General features: G+C 50.4%; 1 protein-coding gene across 3 annotated transcripts in view; it reads left to right on the plus strand.

The window, feature by feature from the left end:
- Positions 1–1,212: 1,212 nt before the first annotated feature.
- PPP1R9B (protein phosphatase 1 regulatory subunit 9B) overlaps positions 1,213–20,994 on the plus strand; it is a 76,562-nt gene continuing 56,780 nt past the window's right edge. For 2 of the 3 annotated variants that reach the window (XR_013978984.1, XM_080979315.1), the window contains exons 1-2: positions 1,331–1,439; positions 1,568–3,529. Coding sequence is in view for 2 of the 3 variants with exons in the window: in XM_080979315.1 (XP_080835441.1) it covers positions 2,072–3,529 (1,458 nt within the window). In the remaining variant the exon portion in view is untranslated. Of the gene's footprint in view, positions 1,283–1,330; positions 1,440–1,567; positions 3,530–20,994 lie in introns of those variants that run through there. The other variant, XM_080979316.1, reaches the window with a different exon arrangement.

The raw sequence follows: 20,994 nt of genomic DNA on the forward strand, positions 1-20,994 counted from the left end.
ATCAGCATTGCTATTCTAAGCTCTCGATAATGGATTGTCCATGATAAACATACAGCGGTTAAAAACTGGGATCAGCTCAATTTGCCACTGTCCAAACAAGCCAGCTGCATTGGCCTATTTTGGAGTAGGATAATACATAGCAAACTATGTTAGAGGAGCTGGTGATCTCAGCAGTGTTAGAAACTGAGATATGAAAGCTAGGAGCTAAATGGCACCTTAAGCCTAGGGTTATGGGCGCAACAACGGAATGTCTAGGCGCACTTTTTTATACGTATATAAGAACACAAAGCTGAAAAATGAATGAACTGCAGCTAAAATGTTATGTTCATTTTTCATATGGTCTGCTCCTTCCCCTGCCCACCCTCCTAATATTCTTAAGAGGGTCTCTTCTCTAGTTTCCAGAGAGTAGCTGGAAGTGGGGAGGCAGAAAAAGGTCCTCTTTTCCTTCCACTCTGCAGTTTTCATCTGAAATCTTAGGCGTGGTACTATGTCCAGTGCTCAGAAACTGCTGGCACTAATGAAATTCCCTGTCGCAAAATGCGCCTAGAAAAACGGGAGTTTCCAAAACTGGGCTTCAGGTCCTTTCAAGACATTGTATAGAATCTAAGATTTCATTTACGCTAATTAGAATAGCTGTCTTATGAATAGAGGTCCTCAGTACAAATCATATTTTCTCACTAGTTGAGGCACATTATATATTTATACTTTTGTTTGCTTTTTTTTTTAAAGCACCTAGTTAAGCAGTTGCATATTTGCAATAATGGGGAGAAGAGTTGGCCCATGAGAATTAACAAACCCCCCCCCCCAATATTCCATGGTGAAGCACTACCGTTATATTAGGGCCAGCTAAAAATTCACCAAACAATAGCGAGCCAGCTTCCTCCTAATTTTGTGACATTTCCAGTTCGGCCTCGTAAAGGTCTCCTTTCCGTTCCCGAGGCTTTTGCAACACCGCCAGAGATCCCGGGGCGTTCTCTCCTCTCCGATGGATCTGTCCCGCCCGCCCCCCCAACAATCTGCAGCCGGATCCCGGGGTTACACGTCCCCAACTGCGCGCTAGGGATCAGGGTGGCAAATCTCCCCGGCCGCGCTTGATCCTATTTCGGAGCAAGTGCAGGGCGCGCGTTGCTTTACGCACTTTAGCGCAAAAACGCGTGGAAGAAGGGGTTGGATTGCATCGCTTGATGTTATTTTTTTTTAATAATCCGTCGGCCGGGGAGGGGGCGGGGAAGGGATAGGATGGCTGTGCCTGCCTCCCTCCCTGTTGCAACGGGGTGGATGAGTTCAGTGGGTTTTTCTCTCTTTCAATGGCGAGGGGGGCGGAGGGCGGCGCGGACGCGCAGGGGGAGGAGGAAGAAGAACGCGTCGCTGGCTGCCGTTTAGCTTCCTTTCCTGCCACAGCAGAGAAAAGGGGGGTGGACAAGGCGCGCGAGAGAGGGGTGAGAATCTGATCTCTTTAAGACCCAGCGGGAATTTTCTCTCGGGTTTGCCCCCCCTCCCTTCTCTCTCTCCCCTCCTCTCTTCCCCCAACCTTATCATTATTATATTTTTAATTTATTTTCTTTAGGAGCGACAGGCTGCGCCGTTCGCAGAAGCGCCGGGTCTCCGCCACCATCGGGCTGCAAAGACTGAGAGAGCGACCAGAAACAAGAGGAGGAAGAAGAAGAAGAGAGGGAGGCAAAGGGATGAAGGGGAGGCGTAACGCATCCGAGCAGCCGGCGACAGTGGGCCTGAGCTGATCCGAGCCTGAAGGGTCGCGCTTCCCTGTAACCATCGGTAAGGAAAAGAAGCCTCTCTCTTTTTGGAAACGTTCTCTCCTCCGCCCCCGCTGACCACATTTCCCTGACACAATGAACGCCGTGTTGTAGGAGGAAGAAGGAGAAGCGTGCATTAGCTCCCCCCCCCCCCCCGCTTCCCCTCCATCCCTTGTTTCTCGCGATGTGAATCCGCTGCCGCAGCTCGTCTGAGAAGAGGCAGTTCGGAGGGGGAATCGGAGGAAGGGTGTGCGCGTGGAAAGAGGACCAAACGTGGGGCTATGTGGTGTCCAGGACACCCGAAGATTCGCTGAACCATGATGAAGACTGAGCCCCAGAATAGTCCTGGTGGCAGTAGCAGCAGCAGTGGCAGTGGTGGTGGCGGCGGCAACAACGGCGGCAGTGGAGGAGGGAGCCTACGGAGTGCCTCGCCTCACCGGAACGCCTACGAAGCTGGCATCCAGGCCTTGAAAGCCACCAAGGATGCCCTTGGCAACGCCGAGAGCGAGGAGGCCAAGAAAGCCCGGAACAAGAAGTATGGCTCCAACGTCCACCGGATCAAGAACATGTTCCTGCAGATGGGGACGGCGGGCCCCGCCGGGGAGGGCGCCATGGACCTGGCCAAGATGAAGGAGAAGCCCGTGCGGCTGTCCTTGCCCCGGGCCAGCAGCCTGAACGAAAACGTGGACCACAGCGCCCTTCTGAAGCTGGGCACCAGCGTGTCCGAGAGGGTGAGCCGCTTCGACTCCAAGACGGACAAACCGCTCTCCAAGCTGCAGGAGACGAGGAAGATCTTTGAGAGGAGCCTGCAGGAGAAGGAGACCAGCAACAAGCTTCTGCTGAGGAAGGAGAGGGCCGGGTTCCAGGACAGGAAGCTGGACGTGGTGGTGAGGTTCAATGGCAGCACCGAGTCCTTGGACAAGCTGGACACCGAGGCTGTGTCGCCCACCGTCAGCCAGCTCAGTGCCGTCTTTGAGAAGGCCGACTTGAGGAACAACCTCCACAAGGCCCCTGGGAAAGTTGGGCCCCTCAACTCCAAGATTGTCCCCAAGAGGCCCAGGGTTTTCCTTCAGGCCCCAGAAGGGGCCAAAGCAGAAGGGAGAAGTAGTAGTAGTAGTAGCGACGGGCCTACTGCTCTCCAGGCGAGAGGCAGGCTGCCTGAGGCCGACAAGAGCCAGGCCAAACTTCCTGCTGGCGGAGGGGCAACGGCGAAGCCGGGGGATGGCAACGCGGGAGGTCTGCATCCCCAGAAGGTCCAGGAGGTGCGCAAGATCAAGCCCGTGGAAGTGGAGGAGAGCGGGGACTCGGAGCAGGAGTTTGAGGCGGCCGAGGTGGCCGTGGAGGCGGCAATTGCCGAAGAGCGCAGCAAGGCCGCTTCCAAGGGGCTTGGCGAGGCGAACCGGGCAGAGGTGATCCAGGCCGAGGTCACGGTGCACGCCGCCTTGGAGAACGGCCGGCCGGGTGGCGAGAGGCACCTGGAGACGCCAGACCCTCTGGCGGACGCTTTCGGCGAGGAAGGGGCCAAGGCGGAAGGGCCGGAGGAGAATGACTTGTGCGACGAGTCGAAGAGAGAGGACTTCTCCGAGGCTGACCTGGTGGACATCAGTGCCTACAGCGGGCTGGGGGAGGATTCGGGAGGGAGCGGGCTGGACGAAGACGAAGACGCCGATGGACTGTACGCGCCGGAATCCAGCTGCATGGAGATCGCTGGGCTGTCGGAAGAGGAGGAGGCCGCCCCCAACCGCAAGATCCATTTCAGCACTGCTCCCATCCAGGTAGGCCAAGGCATGAGATGTTCTGAGCAGGTAGGACGTACAACTGGGCTTGGCAAGGCTCAGCTGTTCTTGGATCTGGGAAGTCCGTCGCCTGCTGGGGGTCACTGTCAGTGAGTTTTCCGAGCTAGAATCTTCAAATCGTTTTGTCCAATGCCCTGCAGTGCAGGAATATATTGCCCAATGTGGGGCTCAAACCCACGACCCTGAGATTAAGAGTTCTCATGCTCTACCAACTGAGCTACCCCTCAGTTTGGCCTATCTGGGTTTGGCCTAGTTCTCACATGTAGCTTATGAGGTGGGGAAGGGCCACAGCTCAGGGATAGTGTATCTGCTTTGCATGCAAGAGGTCTCAGGTGCAGCCCTTGACATTGACAGGTAGGAGAGACCCTTGCCTGAAATCCTGGGGGGCTGCTGCCAGTCAGTGTAGACAATACTGAGGAAGATGGTCAGAGGTCTCACCCAGTGTAAGGTGGCTTTCTGAGTCCCTGTATCTCGATTGTACCTCCACAAAGGCTGCAAGCCGAGTTTGCTTGATGGGGTGGCTCCTCCATCCAAAAATTACCTTGCGTTTGATAAATATGTTCCCTGTACATGCCATGCCAAGGAGAAGGCATGAAGCTCCACCTTCTTCCTGATCAGCTAGATTTCTACATGAAAGGAAAGGCGTGTAAAAAGACATGCGCTTGTTTGTGTGGAGCTGCATTAACCTGCCATCTGGATTGGCCCAGTCATGGCACAGCCTCCCACAACCCACTGGCCTGTTGGGGAGGACCAGGCCTAAAGATGGGCTTTCTCCCCACACCAACCCTCTCCTCAGGAAGATTTCCAATGAGAAGGCCTCGATATCGAAAAGCCTATAGCAAACGATTACTTGAGAACTACAGACCGACAGGAAAGGGGTTGTGTGTCCCCCTTTTGCATATATGTATTTTTATTTTGAACTTTAGGAGCTCTGGAAACACTGGAGGGAAGGTTCTGTTCAAGAACAGCAAAGCAAAACTCTCATCCTAAGGGCTAGTGGCAGAAAAAAGGGGCCTGGTTGCTGCTTTTAACAGGGCTGGCCTCTCTCTGAGGCAGATCTACAGGACTCAAGACTATCTGTGCAAAGGTGGTTTTAGGACCAATAGGCCAGACAGTATCATGGCAGATAGTGACAGTGTTTTGGAGTGCCCCCGCCCCTACTCTCACTCAATCCCCCCCCTTTTTTTCCTTTCCATTGTAGAATCCTAGGGAGAGAGAAAGAATATTTGTCTAGGGTGGAAAATCAGGGAATGGGTGGGGTTGAAGGAGACCGTTCCCTAGCCTGAGATTTCGGCAGACAGGGAGATGCTGCTGAGGTGACTTGATATTGCAAAGCAGTCTGGGGGTGGAAGAGGGAGAAACCATTCTCCATCCCTCCCCCCTTTTTTTTGCAAAACCACTGCTTTTATGGAATGCTCAGGGCGAGGGAGGGATTATTAATGAACCCGTTTCTGTCTGGCTGCTGGTAGTAAAGGGGATAACACATTGGATGTGAAATCTCCGTTTCTCACACTCCATCCCACCTCGGCTGGGGGCTGCATGTTTCTGGAAGAAGGAGGGAGAGGGGAGGGGTGGGCTGGGGAGAGAGATGTCACCAACACAAATTCAGGGAGATGGCTCATCGCCATCTGTTCCTTTCTAGCCCTCCTGCTGCCCCAATGCCCCTTATTCCCTCTCGGAGTTGCTATCGATTGGCTACCTTTCCGCTCTTCAACACCTTGCAAGGATCAAAGGCGTACTGACCATCATTCCCAAACAGTTAGCTCGGTTTTGTCCCCTGCAAAAGGCCAGCTTTGCCAGGGGTGAATCTGGAGGCAGGAAGACTCTCTAGTCTTCCCCAGATGAGGGAAATGAATGGCAGCTCTCCTGTTCTGCTGGGGACTGGGGCCCACAGGGAGAGGGGCAATCAATAACCAGAGCCTGGTCCAGGGGTGTGGTAAGGTGAGGCAAATCAGGACCACGGACAGCTCCGACTAGGCCCTGCGTGCTGAGCTTGGGGAGATGTTGTCTCAGCAGAAGGCTTAGGGTCATCTGAAGCCTTTGAAAGGACAGCAGGGTTTGACTTTCCAGTAGCTCTGCCCCCCTGCCCCGACCCCAGAGAGCTGTTGGCAATATTTAAAGGGCCTGTAGCCTGTTCTTCAGTCACAGGAGATTCTACATGGGGATCATCTTCATATGCAAGAGCTACCTCTTCAGGCCTGGTCAGTGTAGAAGGGGCTGTTGCTAAAGGGTCTCCCCTCCAGTGGGTTGACAGGTTTGTCATCCGAATGAGATCCATGTTCAGGCCATCACTGGGAACGTGAGACAGGGGGACATGACAGCCCTCTGGCGGGTGCCCATGAGGTCATAGACCTGGATAGAAGAAGATGGTCAATCAGGCCAACATTTTCAAGTTCTGAGATAGGATTCAACATGGATCATTAACTCAGGTTGCCCATGATATCTCCACTTAATGGTTGGTGTGTTGTAGTGGTTAGTGGGTTGCAGCTGGGCCAGCAAGACCCTGGTTGAAATCCCTGTTCGGCTGCAAAGCTTCCTGGGTCTGTCGCCCATCTCTCAGCCTAACCCACCTCGCTAGGTTGTCATGAAGATAAAGGGGGAGAAGCACAGGTCGTTTTGAGTTCTTTGGGTAGTTGGGACAAAAAGGGAATATGTCTGGAGAGAGATTAGAACGTAGGAACATGGGTGAATGTCCCACGAGCAGATGGCAGGGGCAAAGAAGCAGTGTTCAAAATTTACCAGGTGTGAGTCCGGTTGTGACTATGTAGAGTTTTCTGGGTGCCAGGCTATCAACCATAGTTTAGGAAACCTCTGCCTTGGTCCACAGTTAATACCAATTCCGTTCCCCCTGTGTGTGATTCTCCTTCTTGCATTCTGGGACAAGTGAACTGTTGCTGGACTAAGCTACAGCCCATCAATGTTGTCGAGATCATAGCATCATGGAATTGTAGCATTGGAAGGGAACCCAAGGGCCATCTAGTCCAGCCCCAGACATTCCATTGTGGTGACCGTAACCTACGTAGGTTTAAGATGCCATGGGGCGCCTACCTTATATATATCCTGAGTTTCTAACGCTGCGAAGAAGGTGCCCTGCACCAATAAGTTAACAGGAACAGGAGAGCGATGTTGCAGCCGTGCTCTTTCCATAGGAATCTAGTTGGTTGCTGTGGGGTCAGGATGCTGGGCTAGACAGACCTTTGATGTGAAGCAGCAAAGCTCTTAGCTTCTCAGAGTGCATTGTTACTCTGTGGAACTCACTCCCTCAGGAGGGATTCAAATTCACCAATTTGTGTGAATTTAAAAGATTGGACAAATTCTTGGAGGAGAGAGGGCTGTCAGTGGCTACTCGCCATGATGACTCTGCTCTGCCCTCGACGCCTGGAGGCAGTAATACTTCTGAATACAGTGGACGCTCAGGTTGCAAATGTGATCCATGCGGGAGGCACGTTCGCAACCTGCAGTGCTGCTTCTGTGCATGCGCATGTTGTGATTCGGTGCTTCTGCGCATGCGCAAAGCACAATTTCACGCTTCTGTGCATGCGCAAGCGCTGAAACACAGAAGTAACCTGTTCCGATACTTCTGGGTTTTGGCGGGTCTGTAACCCGAAAAAACGCAACTTGAAGTGTCTGTAACCCGAGGTATGACTGTACCAATTGATGGAGACTACAGGAAGGGAGAGTGATCTTCTGCTCTGGCCTTGCGAGTTTCCCCACAGGCATCTGGGTGGCTACTGTGAGAACAGGATGCTGGCGTGGACCTGATCCAACAGGCTTTTCTTATGTTCTTTGGCCTTCTGGCATTGTTCTGTCTTAGCCAACATCCTGGCACCAGGTCATGGCATATGGGACTGCTCGCTGGCAGAAGAGGAAGCATTACTCCAGTCAGGCTGCCATAAGAGAGTTCAGGTCCCTGGGAGCTGACAGAATGCGCTAGCTTATAGGCTCAAGGGTCAGATTTTAAGACCCTGGGGTTTTAAGATCCCTGATCACCAACTCCAAAAGAGGGGCCACCGCAATTTACATGTGAACAGAGCCGTCTTGCTTTATGTGTTTTAACCATGGAAGAGAGCTGAGTGTTAGACCCCCGCAAAGAACAATTAAATCTGCCAAATGCCAACACAACAAGAAAACAAAAATGTTCCTCAGGGAGATAAAGCAGGTAACCTTGACCTAGTCTAGGACATTGGCAAGGCCGGCTCTGTCATTGGCCAGACTGAATCAGATGCCTCAGGCATGGTTACTTTTGTGGTATTTTTTGCTCCCTAGGAGAGGTGCTTGTGGGATGTTCTGTCTCAGGTAGCAAAATGTAAACCTGGTCAGCCTTTGGGGGACAGTGCATTTTGTCCTTCTCTGGAGTTGGGGGCAGCGATTGTTGTTGCTCCCCGGGCAGCGAGGCGTCTTAGGCAGCGAGGACTTCCATGGAAAGCGGCAGGATGCCTGGCAAGTCTTTTGTGCTCGTGAAATTCCTTTTAGGGAGACTCCGTGGGCGAACCTTGTGCCGAACAGAAGGCACGACATTTGCCGCATGTGTGGCTGGGAAGGAAACCTCCCCCGTTGCCGGTGACCCTGAAGGGTGGGTCTTCTTTGGTCTTTTTCCTGTTTCTCCTGCTTGGTGGGCTTGGCCTGGATTCGCCCCTCGTCCCCTTTGGGTCTCTGCTGATAGGTTAGTGCAGGGGGGAAGGAACTATTCTTAGCTCAAGGACCACATTTCCAGCTTTCCAGGGGCTGTGGGCCAGTGGCGGGTGGGAACAGAGGTGCAGGTCAATTCTGTATCCAGGGCAGCCGCCTACCAGCTCCATCTGGTATGCAGGCTGAGACCCTACCTGTCCGCAGACTGTCTTGCCAGAATGGTGCATGCTCTGGTTATCTCCCGCTTGGACTACTCCAATGCACTCTACGTGGGGCTACCTTTGAAGGTGACCTGGAAACTACAACTAATCCAGAATGCGGCAGCTAGGCTGGTGACTGGGAGCAGCCGCCGAGACCACATAACACCAGTCCTGAAAGACTTACATTGGCTCCCAGTACGTTTCCAAACACAATTCAAAGTGTTGGTGCTGACCTTTAAAGCCCTAAACGGCCTCGGCCAGTATACCTGAAGGAGCGTCTCCACCTCCACTGAGGTCCAGCTCCAAGGGCCTTTTGATGGTTCCCTCACTGCAAGAAGTGAAGTTACAGGGAACCAGGCAGAGGGCCTTCTTGGTAGTGGTGCCCTCCCTGTGGAACACCCTCCCATCAGATGTAAAGGAAATAAACAACTATCTGAAGACACCTGAAGGCAGCCCTGTTTAGGGAAGTTTTTAATGTTTGATGTTTTGTTGTGTTTTTAACATTCTGTTGGAAGCCACCTAGAGTGGTTGGGGAAGCCCGGCCAGATGGGCAGGGTATGAGTAATAAATCATCATCATCATTAAACTGGTGGGGCAATGAATGCAAATTTCACCTTTGTGCAGTAGGCTAGTTTCTGCACACACTCACATGCTCCTCTATAACCTCCGAGCAGACCAGCAAAAGGCACAATCAGCACTCAAGGACACATCCCAGCCAGGCAAAAACGCTTGCACTATGAAGCAGGGCCAGCGAGGGGTGAGGCCTGGAGAGAGTTTAGAGAGTCAGAAAGAGATGGGAAGGATGCTTTTGGCTCTTGGGGCTGAGGTTTCCTACGCCTGTGTTAGTGGATGAAGAGATTTGGTTAACGGTGAATCCTACCTTGAAAGGAAATACCGCTGGTCCCAGCCCCTATGGTGGTGAGAAATCTGTTCCTGTCTTCTTTTATTCAAGCTAGTTCTGAAGATGAACTGTGGTCTGTACGAAGAGCAGCTTGTCATATTCCTGCTCCAGCCTGTGCCCTCCCAACAGTTGACTGTATATTAGCTTGGAGAGCTTCATTGCCAATGGTTTAGATGCAGGTTTATTACATCGCTCACTGGGGCAAGGAGGTTTGAGCATATTACACTGATCCAGGCCCAATTGCACTGGCTGCCAATTAGTTTTTTGGGCCCAGTTCAAAGTGCTGGTTTTGACCTATCAAGCTTTAAATGGCTCAGGACCACCGCACCTCAAGGACAGCCTTTCTCCATATGAACTGACCCAGACCCTGCAACCATCATCTGAGGCCCTTCTTCGCATACCTCCTCTGCCCAGAGGTGGAAAGAGAAGAACTGGGCCTTTTCTGTGTTGGCTCCCCATTTGTGGCATGCTCTCCCCAGGGAGACTCGGCTGGTGCCGTCATTATACACAATTAGGCACCAGGCGAAAATGTTCCTCTTCAACCAGGCCTTGGGCTGATTGCCATCCGATGCCCTTTTAAATGTGTTGTGGGATGGGGCTGGGGTTATTGGTCTGTTTTTGTTTTTATTATGTATGTTGTGTGTTTTCATGTTGTGATTTTATGTTGTGAACTGCCCTGAGAGCTGTGGATGAAGGGCAAATTTAAATAACAACAACAACAATATATTGCTTCCCACTAAAAAATACCACAAAGTCATTTATAGCCGAGTAAAAAACAATCACCAATGATAAAATCAGATAGGATATTAAAAACAGATCTAACACTACAGCAGCATTTGTGCTTCCCAAGTGCCTGGGAAAATAAAAATGTTATTTTCATGGCACTGAAACAATGACAAGGTTGGCACCAGGCAGGCCTTCCGGGGGAGAGCATTCCAGAAACAGGGGGCCACTACAGAGAAGGCCCAGTCTCTCCTCACCACCTTCTGAAGTTCCCTGGGATGTGGTGTTCACAGAAGAGCCTCAGGTGATGTTCTCAGCCTCCAGGCAGGTTCATAATGGGGAAAGGCAGCTCTTTAGGTGTAGCCCCAAACAACTCTTCTTTGAACAGCAACAAATACAATGAGGGGGCGAGATGGCATGGTGCATGTTGCCCGCCAGAGTCACACAATGCTTTGCTACCCTTGCCAGTCAAATGTGCCACCCAGGAGGAAGGAGACATTCTTTCAGGCAGTGTATTCCCAGCAGTGGCACTACACCAAGGTTGCAATGGCAGGGGGCAAATCACTCCTGTGAAAAACAGCTTAATTTAATAAACTAGATTCAGATCTTGTGGTTAGGAGGGAATGTTCCTGCTTTGTTTCATACTAGCAGCCGCATACCCGGCTTTGCTCAGGAATACTAAGCAACAAAAACAGCACAGTTTTGAAATTGGTGTTTCAAACCAGCTTTGGAAGGTTCAGTCCGCCATCTTGATTCAAAATGGCGCCCGTTTGTATCCAAACATTGACAAAAAAACCAACAACCCTGCTCCTTGGTCCCTAGAACTTTAAGGCAAAATTTGGTTGTGATATCATAAGAGGCATCCAAGCGGATGGCGAAACAACTTTCTGAAACATGTAATCAATCATAGAATTGAAGAGTTTGAAGGCACCCCAAGGTTCATCTAGTCTAACCCCAGGCAATGCAGTAATCTTTTGCCTGATGTTAGGCTCGAACCCATGACCCTGAGATTAAGAGTCTCATCTTTAAGATTTTATTTTTCCTCACATGTGGAAACGCAGTGTTTTCACATCTGGCATACAAGAGCCAAAGCAGGTTTCAAAGTTGAGACAAGTATACGAGATGAGTTGGCACATGTTTGCTAGTGGAAAATGCATCACCATGAAAGGGAAGCTTCCTGCTTCTTTTAAGGTCCAAACTGAAAGGGAAAGCCATCTTTAAATATGTTTTGCGACTTCTGCAGAAAGGGGAAAGAGGAAGATAGCCTGCCTGTGTGCATATGAGATCTACTCAGTGGTATGTCCTTTAGTCAACCCCAGTGTCAGGGGCGGGGTGGTGGGTTTTAGTCTCTGATGAAAGCTTCAGTGGAAAGAGGATGCAATTAAACATTACAGCCTCTCATGCTAACTTATAATCAGACGTTACCATGAAGCTTCTGACTGATGCTCTGGCTTGCTTCAGAAGTTTTTTGTTGTTTTTTTGCAACTACAGTGGTACCTCGGGTTACAGACACCTCGGGTTACAGACACTTCAGGTTACAGACTCCGCTAACCCAGAAGTAGTACTTCGGGTTAAGAACTTTACCTCAGGATGAAAATAGAAATCGTGCTGCGGCGGCAGTGAGAGGCCCTATTAGCTAAAGTGGTACCTCAGGTTAAGAACGGTTTCAGGTTATGAACGGATCTCCAGAACGAATTAAGTTCTTAACCAGAGGTACCACTGTAGTTGAGCTCTTGTTGCTGAATTCAGATTCTGAAGCAGAGTCTTGGCTCAAATGAAGACCTGGTCAAAAATGAATTCATTACTCTTACTCGTTCATGAGTGGCTTCCATAGTCACCTTCCCCTTTCTCCTGACAACAACCCTGTGAGGTAGGCGAGGAGAAAGAGAGAGCGAATGGGCAAGATCATAGCTGAGCAGGGATTTGATTCAAGCCTCCCTGTCCTGGTGTGATCACGACATCACACTTTGGCTCTCTTCAGGGATGGGCAGTTTGATTTGAAATTCTGCTTTCAGCAGTTGTGCCAAATTCTGCACCTTTTCCAGCTTCTCTTCCTTTGTCAACACCCTTTCTTCTCCCAACAGCTCGCAGCCCCAACAATTCCCAGATGCTGTGTAACATTTCCTCACTAGCTGGGCCTATCCTTTCAATTTCCTGACAGGAACCTGCACTGATGGGGATAATATTCCATTGCTGTCAGCTTCCCCCTGATCAGTTAGAACATTTGTGAACATGTCATAATTACACATTTGCTCAGCGACTGATGTGCGGGGAAGCAAAGACATTCCAGTTTCAGAGCGTTTTCGGTACGTTATATTCCTATACAAAACTCCATATTTTACAGGGGGGAAACTGAGGTTGAAAAACTGCAGTAATTTCAAGGCCCTATAACAGTTCCAAGGTAGATCTGGGAAATAAATCCAGATTTCCCAGTCCCTGTTTGGAATACATCAATGAGCTCTACTTGGGGCTACCTTTGAAGGTGACTTGGAAATTACAACTACCGTATTTTTTGCACCATAACACTCACTTTTTTCCTCCTATAAAGTAAGGGGAAATGTCTGTGCATGTTATGGAGCGAATGCCTGCGGGTGGTGGTGGGGATCTGCTGCAGTCGTGAGCAGAGGATCCATGGTTCCCCTTCCTTCCCTCCTCCGTGGTTACAAAGCATGGATCCACATGGATCCTCAGGATTTTTGCATTGGGCTACTCCAAACTCACTGTCAGATCACATGTCTGTGGCCACAGCATGAACCACAAAAATCATATATCCACTATTTCGTTTAGAATATTTTTTTCCTTGTTTTCCTCCTCTAAAAACTATGTGCGTGTTATGGTCTGGTGCGTGTTATAGAGCGAAAAATACGGTAATCCAGAATGCGGCAGGTAGACTGGTGTCTGGGAGTGGCTGCCAGGACCATATAACACAGGTCCTAAAGGATCTACATTGGCTCTCAGTACGTTTCCAAACACAATTCAAAGTTTAAATGCTGATATTTAAAGCCCTAAATGGCCTCGGCCCTGTATACCTGAAGGAGTGTCTCCACCCCCATCATTCACTGAGGTCCAGCTCTGAGAGCCTTTTGGAGGCTCCCTCACTGTGAGGTTACAGGGAACCAGGCAGAGGGCCTTCTTGGTAGTGGCACCCGCCCTGCGGAATGCCCTCCCCTCTGATGTTTAGGGAAGTTTTTAATGTGTGGTGTTTTACTGTGGTTTTATAATTGGTTGGAAGCTACACAGAGTGGCTGAGGCCACTCAGTCAGATGGGCGGTGTAGTATTATGTATTATTATTATTATTATTATTATTATTATTATTACAGCGGTCCATCCCTCCCACTCCATGAAACCAGAAATCTCAAGATTCCCTTCATGTTATGAGCATAAGAGCCTTGCTGGATCAGACCATAGGTCTACCTAGTCCAGTGCCCCAAAAGATGCTTATGGGCTATCTACTAGCAGAACATGAGTCTCATAGTGGAGCAAATATTGTTGTCATAGCTAGTAGCCAATGATAGCTCTAGCCTCTGTGAATCTGTCCAACTTGTTTTCAAAGCCATCCAAGTTGGTTGATGCAAAGGATAAAGAGGCAGCCCATTTTGTGGAATATTTAAAATGGCACATCACCAATCCTAGATGTGTGTGGTTGGGTCATGTCAAGCTGCCAGGGTCATGGCAGCTGCCCAAGGGTGCTAGGTGCTTATTCTGAGTCTGGTAACGGGGGCCAGGGTTCCTTGGAAGGTAAACCAAAGTAGAAAGCCTTTGCTGAAGACAGTTCAGCATCCGCCTTCATATACCAGCTATCAGCAGGGTGAGATGCTAAATACCGCTGCACGTCAGCGACGGATCACTGTCAAATATCAACCTGCAAGATACCAAAACAATGAAATCAGATAGGGTGGGGTGTTGACGACAGCTGGCAAACATGCAGCCGTTTACAGGCTTGGCAGAATTAGCAAATGAGAATTGCGAGCGATAGTGGACAGCCAGGTGGGGAGAAGGCGCTTACCTGTCCTGGCAGGCGGATCGATACGATACGATATCTTTATTGTCATTGTCCCATGCAGAACAATGAAATTGAAAAATCTACCTAAAACCTCTGAAACCCCATTTTAAAATACAATATAGTTCTATAGAGATTCCTTATCCTGTGTTTAAAAACAGAATTGCATTTGGGTAGATCATGGCTGCTTATTGGGAGGGACATGGTGGTGGCAAGATGGGTGCAGTACAGACGCATCAGCAGAGCCAATCCGGAGTTCCTGCTGCCGCGACCGCACTGTGCCACCCTCCCTGCCACCTCCTCCTTTCGTAGGGCAGCCCCCACAAAGCCACCCGCTACTGTTTTTTTGAGGATAGTTTTCAGGAGCAAAATTGGTCCGGCCCTATCACGTTCGTGTAAGGAAATTGGAACTGAGCCACATATCCTGCAGCAGTGCTCTCTCTCACACGCTATGTTGGCCCACAAGGTTCCTTGGAGTGGTGTTATTGTCTGCTGTCGTTAACCCCCTGCTGCTATAATCCTCCCACGCCCCCCCACCCCAGGAGAGGATGCTGGGTTATCCTCTTCCTAGGTGGCCCCCATTTTCAGGCTGATGGGCCATCTGCTCAGCCTTGCAACGTAGCATCAGGTGGACACTTTGTGCACTGGGGATAAGCCAAACAGCACAAATTATTAAACAATAGCCCCTTTTCCCGTTCCTGCTGGCCAGCTTTAGTTGCTCTCCACTTCCCTCGATCTGGATGGTCAAGGGAAGGGTATATAAGTCTGGAAGGAGGAGAGACCCGCGTCCTGTGACAAACGGCCTAACAAGAATTCAAGATCAGAGGGGCTGATGGGGAAGAGGGTGTGCTGTTCGCCTATAAAGCAGGCAGCCCGACAGGTGTCCACAAGGCCTGGCAGCAGGGGAAAGGTACCTGTGCCCCCAAGGAGGATGGACTGCAAGGGTCCACAATGCTTGCGAGGACGGGCTGCTAGGTCTTGGAGGACCGCTCTAGAGAAGATAGAAAAACAAAGTAATCCAGGCAGAACGCATAGATCGGGGGGGACAGGACGGATGGACCTTGCAGACATCCAAATGTTGTTCGACTACTGGCTGGGGCTGATGGGAGTTGGAGTTTGACAACGTCCCCAGGGCCTCAGCATCCCCACTTCCGTTTTAAAGCCATCCGAGATGTTGGCTGGCACCGTATTGTGCGGCAATGAATTCGACAAATTAATTGCATGCTGTGCAAAGAAGTGCTTCCTTTTGTCTGTCCTGAACTTCCCGTCAATCAATTTCATCGGGTAACCACAAGTCGTAGCATTATGAGAGCAGGTGGGGGGGGGCTGAGGACTTCCATCTCTCTCTCTCTCTTTCTCTCTCTCCCTCTTTCTCCTTCCCTCCCTCCCTCCCCTCATTTGCTCAATACTGTGCATAATTTTTATGCACTATCTCTCCCGTTCCCCCCCTTTCACTGTCTTTCCCCTAAACTAAAAAGACCCAACCGTTATAACTTTTCCTTCTCAGGGAATTGCCCCAGCTCCCTCCCTGATCAAATTTGGTTGTCCTTTCCTTCACCTTTATCCAGCTCTTCTTCTTCTTCTTCTTCTTCTTCTTCTTCATCATCATCATCATCTTCCTCGGGATGTTTCGACTTGGGACTTTGAGGTGATGTTAAGGGCAGAAGCATGAGTGAGGCAGGCTCAGTTTGACCCCATCTGCTCAGATGTCCCAATTTGCACAACCCATCAAGGATCAAGGAAGGGTCAGCTGGCAATGGGCTCCTGCTCATTTCAACCGAACTTTCACCAGAGCACTTCTCAGTGAGTTGTGCTTTGTGTAAATTAACAGAGGCGTATGTCGGCACACGTGCAGCAGACAGCAGTGACCGGCAGGGTGTCAAGTGGGTGGGAGCCAGGAGCAGGCCAGTAAGAAGTCACACGCAGCGTCAGTGAAGTTAACTCTTTATTCAAAGACACAAACAGCTCTGGAGACCAGGCCTAGTCAGCACAGCAACTCACTTGTTGCTCTTGCCTCCCCAAAGCTCTTTGAGTCGCCTCCTCCCCCAGTTCCTTCCCAAACAATCTGAGACTCCTTTGTCTTATCTCTATTTGCTCTGCCCTCTTCATTCCTCTTCGGGTTCTGGGAAGACCAGGCGGAGGGGAGCTGGTCACAGCAGGAGGGGGAGACCCCCTGGCTTCTTCAGCAGCCGGCCAGATCTCTGCCTCTTGCCCCCCTCCTCTCCAGCCACTGCTCCTGCCTCTGATTCTGAACTGCCCTCTGCCACAGCTCCTTCCTGCTCACAAAACCCTGTTACCTCTTCAACTTCTGACACCTCCTCCCATTCTGCTCCCTCTGAACATGGCCTTCTCGGTAGTGGTGCCCTCCCTGTGGAACACCCTCTCTTCAGATGTCAAGGAAGTAAACAGCTATCAGACTTTTAGAAGATGTCTGAAGGCAGCCCTGTATAAGGAAGTTTTTTAATGTTTGATGTTTTAGTATGTTCTGACATGTGCTGCAAGCCGCCCAGAGTGGCTGGGGAAGCCCAGCCAGATGGGCTGGGTATAAATATTGTTGTTGTTGTTGTCCCACCCCTACTCCCTGGGCTCTGAGCCTTCTTCCCTTGGGGGTTCCCCAGCTGGTTCCTCCCACCATTCCTTTGCACCCAGCCATGACATGGGGTTCCTTCATTCACCGGACCTCCCAGCAGCAGCCCTGCTGCAGTTTACCAAGAGGGAGAGGAACACGATAGCAGCGAGGCCAGTATGGTGCAAACACACGATACTGGAACTTTGGGTTGGCTCCACCAATGCATTTGCACCATGTCAGCCTCACCACCGCCTGCCCCCTCTCCCTCCCAGTAAGTCACAGTGACACCAGTGCTAGGAGGTCAGCTGAGCGTTGCTATCCTACCAACAGCTACCAGCAGTAACCTTGGGTGGCATGCTGCTCGGAGTTTATGCGTCAGGCTGCAAAATGTCACAGGGCAGCTCTGGAGATGAAAATTTCCACAGAAGCCCTAGGCGGGGGCAACAGCTTCCTGTTTTCTGACTTGTATTTCAGTTTTGGTTCCTGTAACAAACGGCAAAGCGGCTCTCAGCACCATCAGACAAGTAGGAGCATCAACACACACACAGCCTACCCATAGCTTTTTGAGGAGCGAATTTCATGGCGATATTTGGGGTTTTTTTGTTTTGTTATTACACTGCTCAGATGGTACAGCATGGACAGTCCACTGTCCCTCAGACCTTGTGGGGGGCCAGACTATATTTTGGGGGGAAAATATGAACGAATTCCTATGCCCCACAAATAACCCAGAGATGCATTTTAAATAAAAGGACACATTCTACTCATGTAAAAACACGCTGATTCCCGGACTGTCCGTGGGCCGGATTGAGAAGGCAATTGGGCCACATCCGGCCCCCGAGCCTTAGTTTGCTTACCCATGGGTTAGACTGAAAGGCAGCTATCAGCCCAAGGTCACCCAGTGAGCTTCACAGCCAAGTGGGGATTCAAACCCTTCTCTCCCAGGTTTCCTGGTCCAACAGGCTCCCCAGTTCACCACTGCTTGCTCTCTGTCTGGACACAGAACCATGCCGGCCTTTCGCCTTCCTCAGTCGTGAAAGGAGTTAAAAAACACACACACAACACACCTTGGTTTCAGGAAGGTCAGCGGTCCAAAAGGGAGCTGGCAGCCCTCTATCCAACCCTGCGGAAAGGGACAGCGTGCCTTTGGTGATTGTGAACAGCACTGCGGTTAGGTAATTTTAGACCCTGCACTCGAATGCCCTCCCCGTCCCCTTTGAAGATGCCCTACCTTACAGAGGACAGTCCTCTGTTTGAAGAGCTGCCCTGTCTAAGTCCGGCTGGAAGCACAATGAGAACTGTCAGGGATCTTGGATTTCCCCATCAACAGTTAGGAGCACAGAATGAGCAGGGATGCAGGCCATACTTGCCCTCTTCTCCACTGCGGTCAGATGTATCATATCTCAACTCTAGACACGCTCCCCAAATTTGCTACTATATATATATAAATTGGTGCATTGAGTTCTTATGCAAAACTTGCCTGTGGTTTCAAGGGGGTGATGTGTGAATGGACCTCATCTGTGCATTATTTCATTGACTTCAACATGTGCTCAGCTGCTCTACTGTGTGGTTGTGGTTGTTTGGGTTGGGGCTCCTGTTCGTTTTGCTTCATGAGGCTCCAGTCCTCTCCCCCAAAATCCTGCCCTGATGGTGCCACAGAACGTGAAGGGGAGGGAAAATAGAACATGCTTTTTTCTGAACACGCACAGCTTTGAGAGAGCTTTCAGAAAGACAAAGGGCAAGTTTTCTTTCTTTAAATAATCGTATTTCTGAGTTAGTGTTGTGGAGAAAAGATGCTGCTTTTTAGTTGCTATGCGCAGACTTAGGTCAGAATGACATTTTTGTTGCAGAGCCCCCCCCTGGGAGGGCATCTGAAGGCTTGAAACAGCAGATGTTTGCAGGGATTAATCCTTTTGCTGTTTCTCCTAGGCACCCGCCACCTCCTGCCACATTGCTTTTGACCACTTGATCAGTCATCACCAAGGTGTGGAGGCACCACAGTTCAGGAGTAATAATAATAATAATAATAATAATAATAATAATTTATTTATACCCTGCAAATCTGGCTGGGTTTTCCCAGCCACTCTGAGCAGCTCCCAACAGAATATTAAAGACATGATAAAACATCAAACATTAAAAACTTCCCTAAACAGGGCTGCCTTCAGATGTCTTCTAAAAGTCAGAGAGTTGTTTATTTTCTTGACATCTGGTGGGAGGGCGTTCCACAGGACGGGCGCCACTACTGAGAAGGCCCTCTGCCTGGTTCCCTGCAACCTCACTTCTCACAGTGAGGGAACCGCCAGAAGGCCCTCGGAGCTGGACCTCCGTGTCTAGGTTGAATGAGAGGAGTGGAGACACTCCTTCAGGTATACTGGACCGAGGCCATTTAGAGCTTTAAAGGTCAGCACCAACACTTTGAATTGTGCTCGGAAACGTATTGGAAGCCAATGTAGGTCTTTGAGGACTGGTGTTCTATGGTCTCGGCAGCCACTCACAGTCACCAGTCTCACTGCCGCATTCTGGATTAGTTGTAGTTTCCGGGTCACCTTCAAAGGTAGCCCCACGTAGAGCGCATTGCAGTAGTCCAAGCGGGAGATAACCAGAGCATGCACCACTCTGGCGAGACAGTCCGCGGGCAAGTAGGGTCTCAGCCTGCGTACCAGATGTCATGTGTCGTGTGCGCTCTGTGGTAATCTCTGGGTCACAGGAACCCAGGATGTTGTGGCGGCAACTTGAATAGAATACTGGGGGGCTGTCCCCTGCTGCAAGTTCACCAGAAGGATGGAGGGAGCGAGGGAGGCTGGAGCCAAGCGAGCACAGCCGAGTGTGAGGCTGTTCTGCCTTCCTCCCTCGTCCAGGCTTCCAAGGCCCAGGCAGTCAGGCTCTGGGCATGAGAGGCATTGCTGTCTGGGCTGGGTCTGGCGCTGAGAGGCTGAGCCAGGGGGCTTGCAAGGGGACAATGGCAGGAACAGCCCTCACACTGTATCGTCATCTCCCTGCCTAGATGCCAGCAAGCGGCAGACAAGTCTCCTTTGTGGCGGGGGAATCGTGGGGCATTAGGTCCATGCCAAGGCTGTCAGAGGATAGGAAGGAGTTCGCCCCTGGAGAGAGGGGGACAAGTCGTCAACTGGTTGCCTTACTTGCGCTCACACACAGTGGTGGCGGCAGAGGAACCTGGGATGGCTCAGCAGAGTCAATTGGGGGAGCAAATTTTTTTTGGGGGGGGATGCTGAAGGGGTCTGGGCCCCATAGAGTGGGCCCCTATGCCAGGAAGCTGCTTTCTACCAAGTCACAGACGATTTGGTCCATCTAGCTCAGCATTGTTGATCCTGGCCGGCAGAAAGTTTCCAGGTTTCCACGCAGGAGAGTCTTTCGCAGCCAGGCTTGGAGATACTGGGGGTATAACTGGGGACCTTTTACAAGCAAGGCATATGCTCTAGCATCTGGTCAGCTCCCTTCCCTAGTAGCTTGTGGTGTCCTTGAAATAATCTTGTTGACTGAGATCCAGGCAGCTACTTCAAGAAGAAGCTGGAGGGAGCCTTTCTTTTTAAAATAACAGACTCCCACCATATCCTAGATGCAGACTCACCTGAGTTTCAAAAGTAGTTTAGCTTGAGGAGGAATGCACTGCTGTTTCACAAATCCAGAACCTGGCCAGAATGATGAAACTGGTCATTCAGTCCTTTGGATAGTGACCTTTATTTATAAATCTGCAGTCTGCTCAGTTATTTGCCCAGTTTGGATGATTATATCTCGGCTTAATAAGCCAAGATGTAAACAACGATTCTGGCTCCACATGCCACCCCTTCCCTCCTCTCTTCTTGGTGTGCCTTGGTGCAGCCTTCAATTAACCACAATTTCCTGTTTCGTTTGAACTGGGAAACTGTGGTTATCAGCCTCAAAACAAGCCATGATAATAACACTAACACACACACACAATTTGAAGATCCTTTGAGATTCTGGCTTCTTCCGAGGCTTATAACCATAGAGTCCTGGTCTGGGTGTAAAATGAAACTATGGTTACTTAAAGAGTTCTGGGTTTATTTCTGGTGTATTGAGAAAAGGGAGGAAGGAGCGGGTGCTACACGAAGCTAATGTAAGCCAAGATAGGATCATGTGAACCGGGTCATGATCTGTCTAGCAGCAAACACCTTGTGACCCTGTAATATGGATTTCGTTCAGGTCACTGAAATTTTGATCAGCTCCACACACAGCAAACCAAAACTCTTCTTACAAATGTAAACCTGGAGAATGTCTTCAGCTGCCGAGAGATTCCCAGGTATGTTTGGCCCGCCAAATGGCATCTTGTTGCAACTAATTACCCATTAATCAGCTTCATTGTCCCATCCATGATGCTTAGGTGAAGAGATTTCTCTGCCGTGCTTGACTGAAGCATAGACTCATCAGCAGAATAGTGAAGGCCA

The sequence above is a fragment of the Podarcis pityusensis genome (assembly GCF_964106645.2).
Source record: "Podarcis pityusensis genome assembly, chromosome: 13".
Classification (NCBI taxonomy): Eukaryota; Metazoa; Chordata; class Lepidosauria; order Squamata; family Lacertidae; genus Podarcis; species Podarcis pityusensis.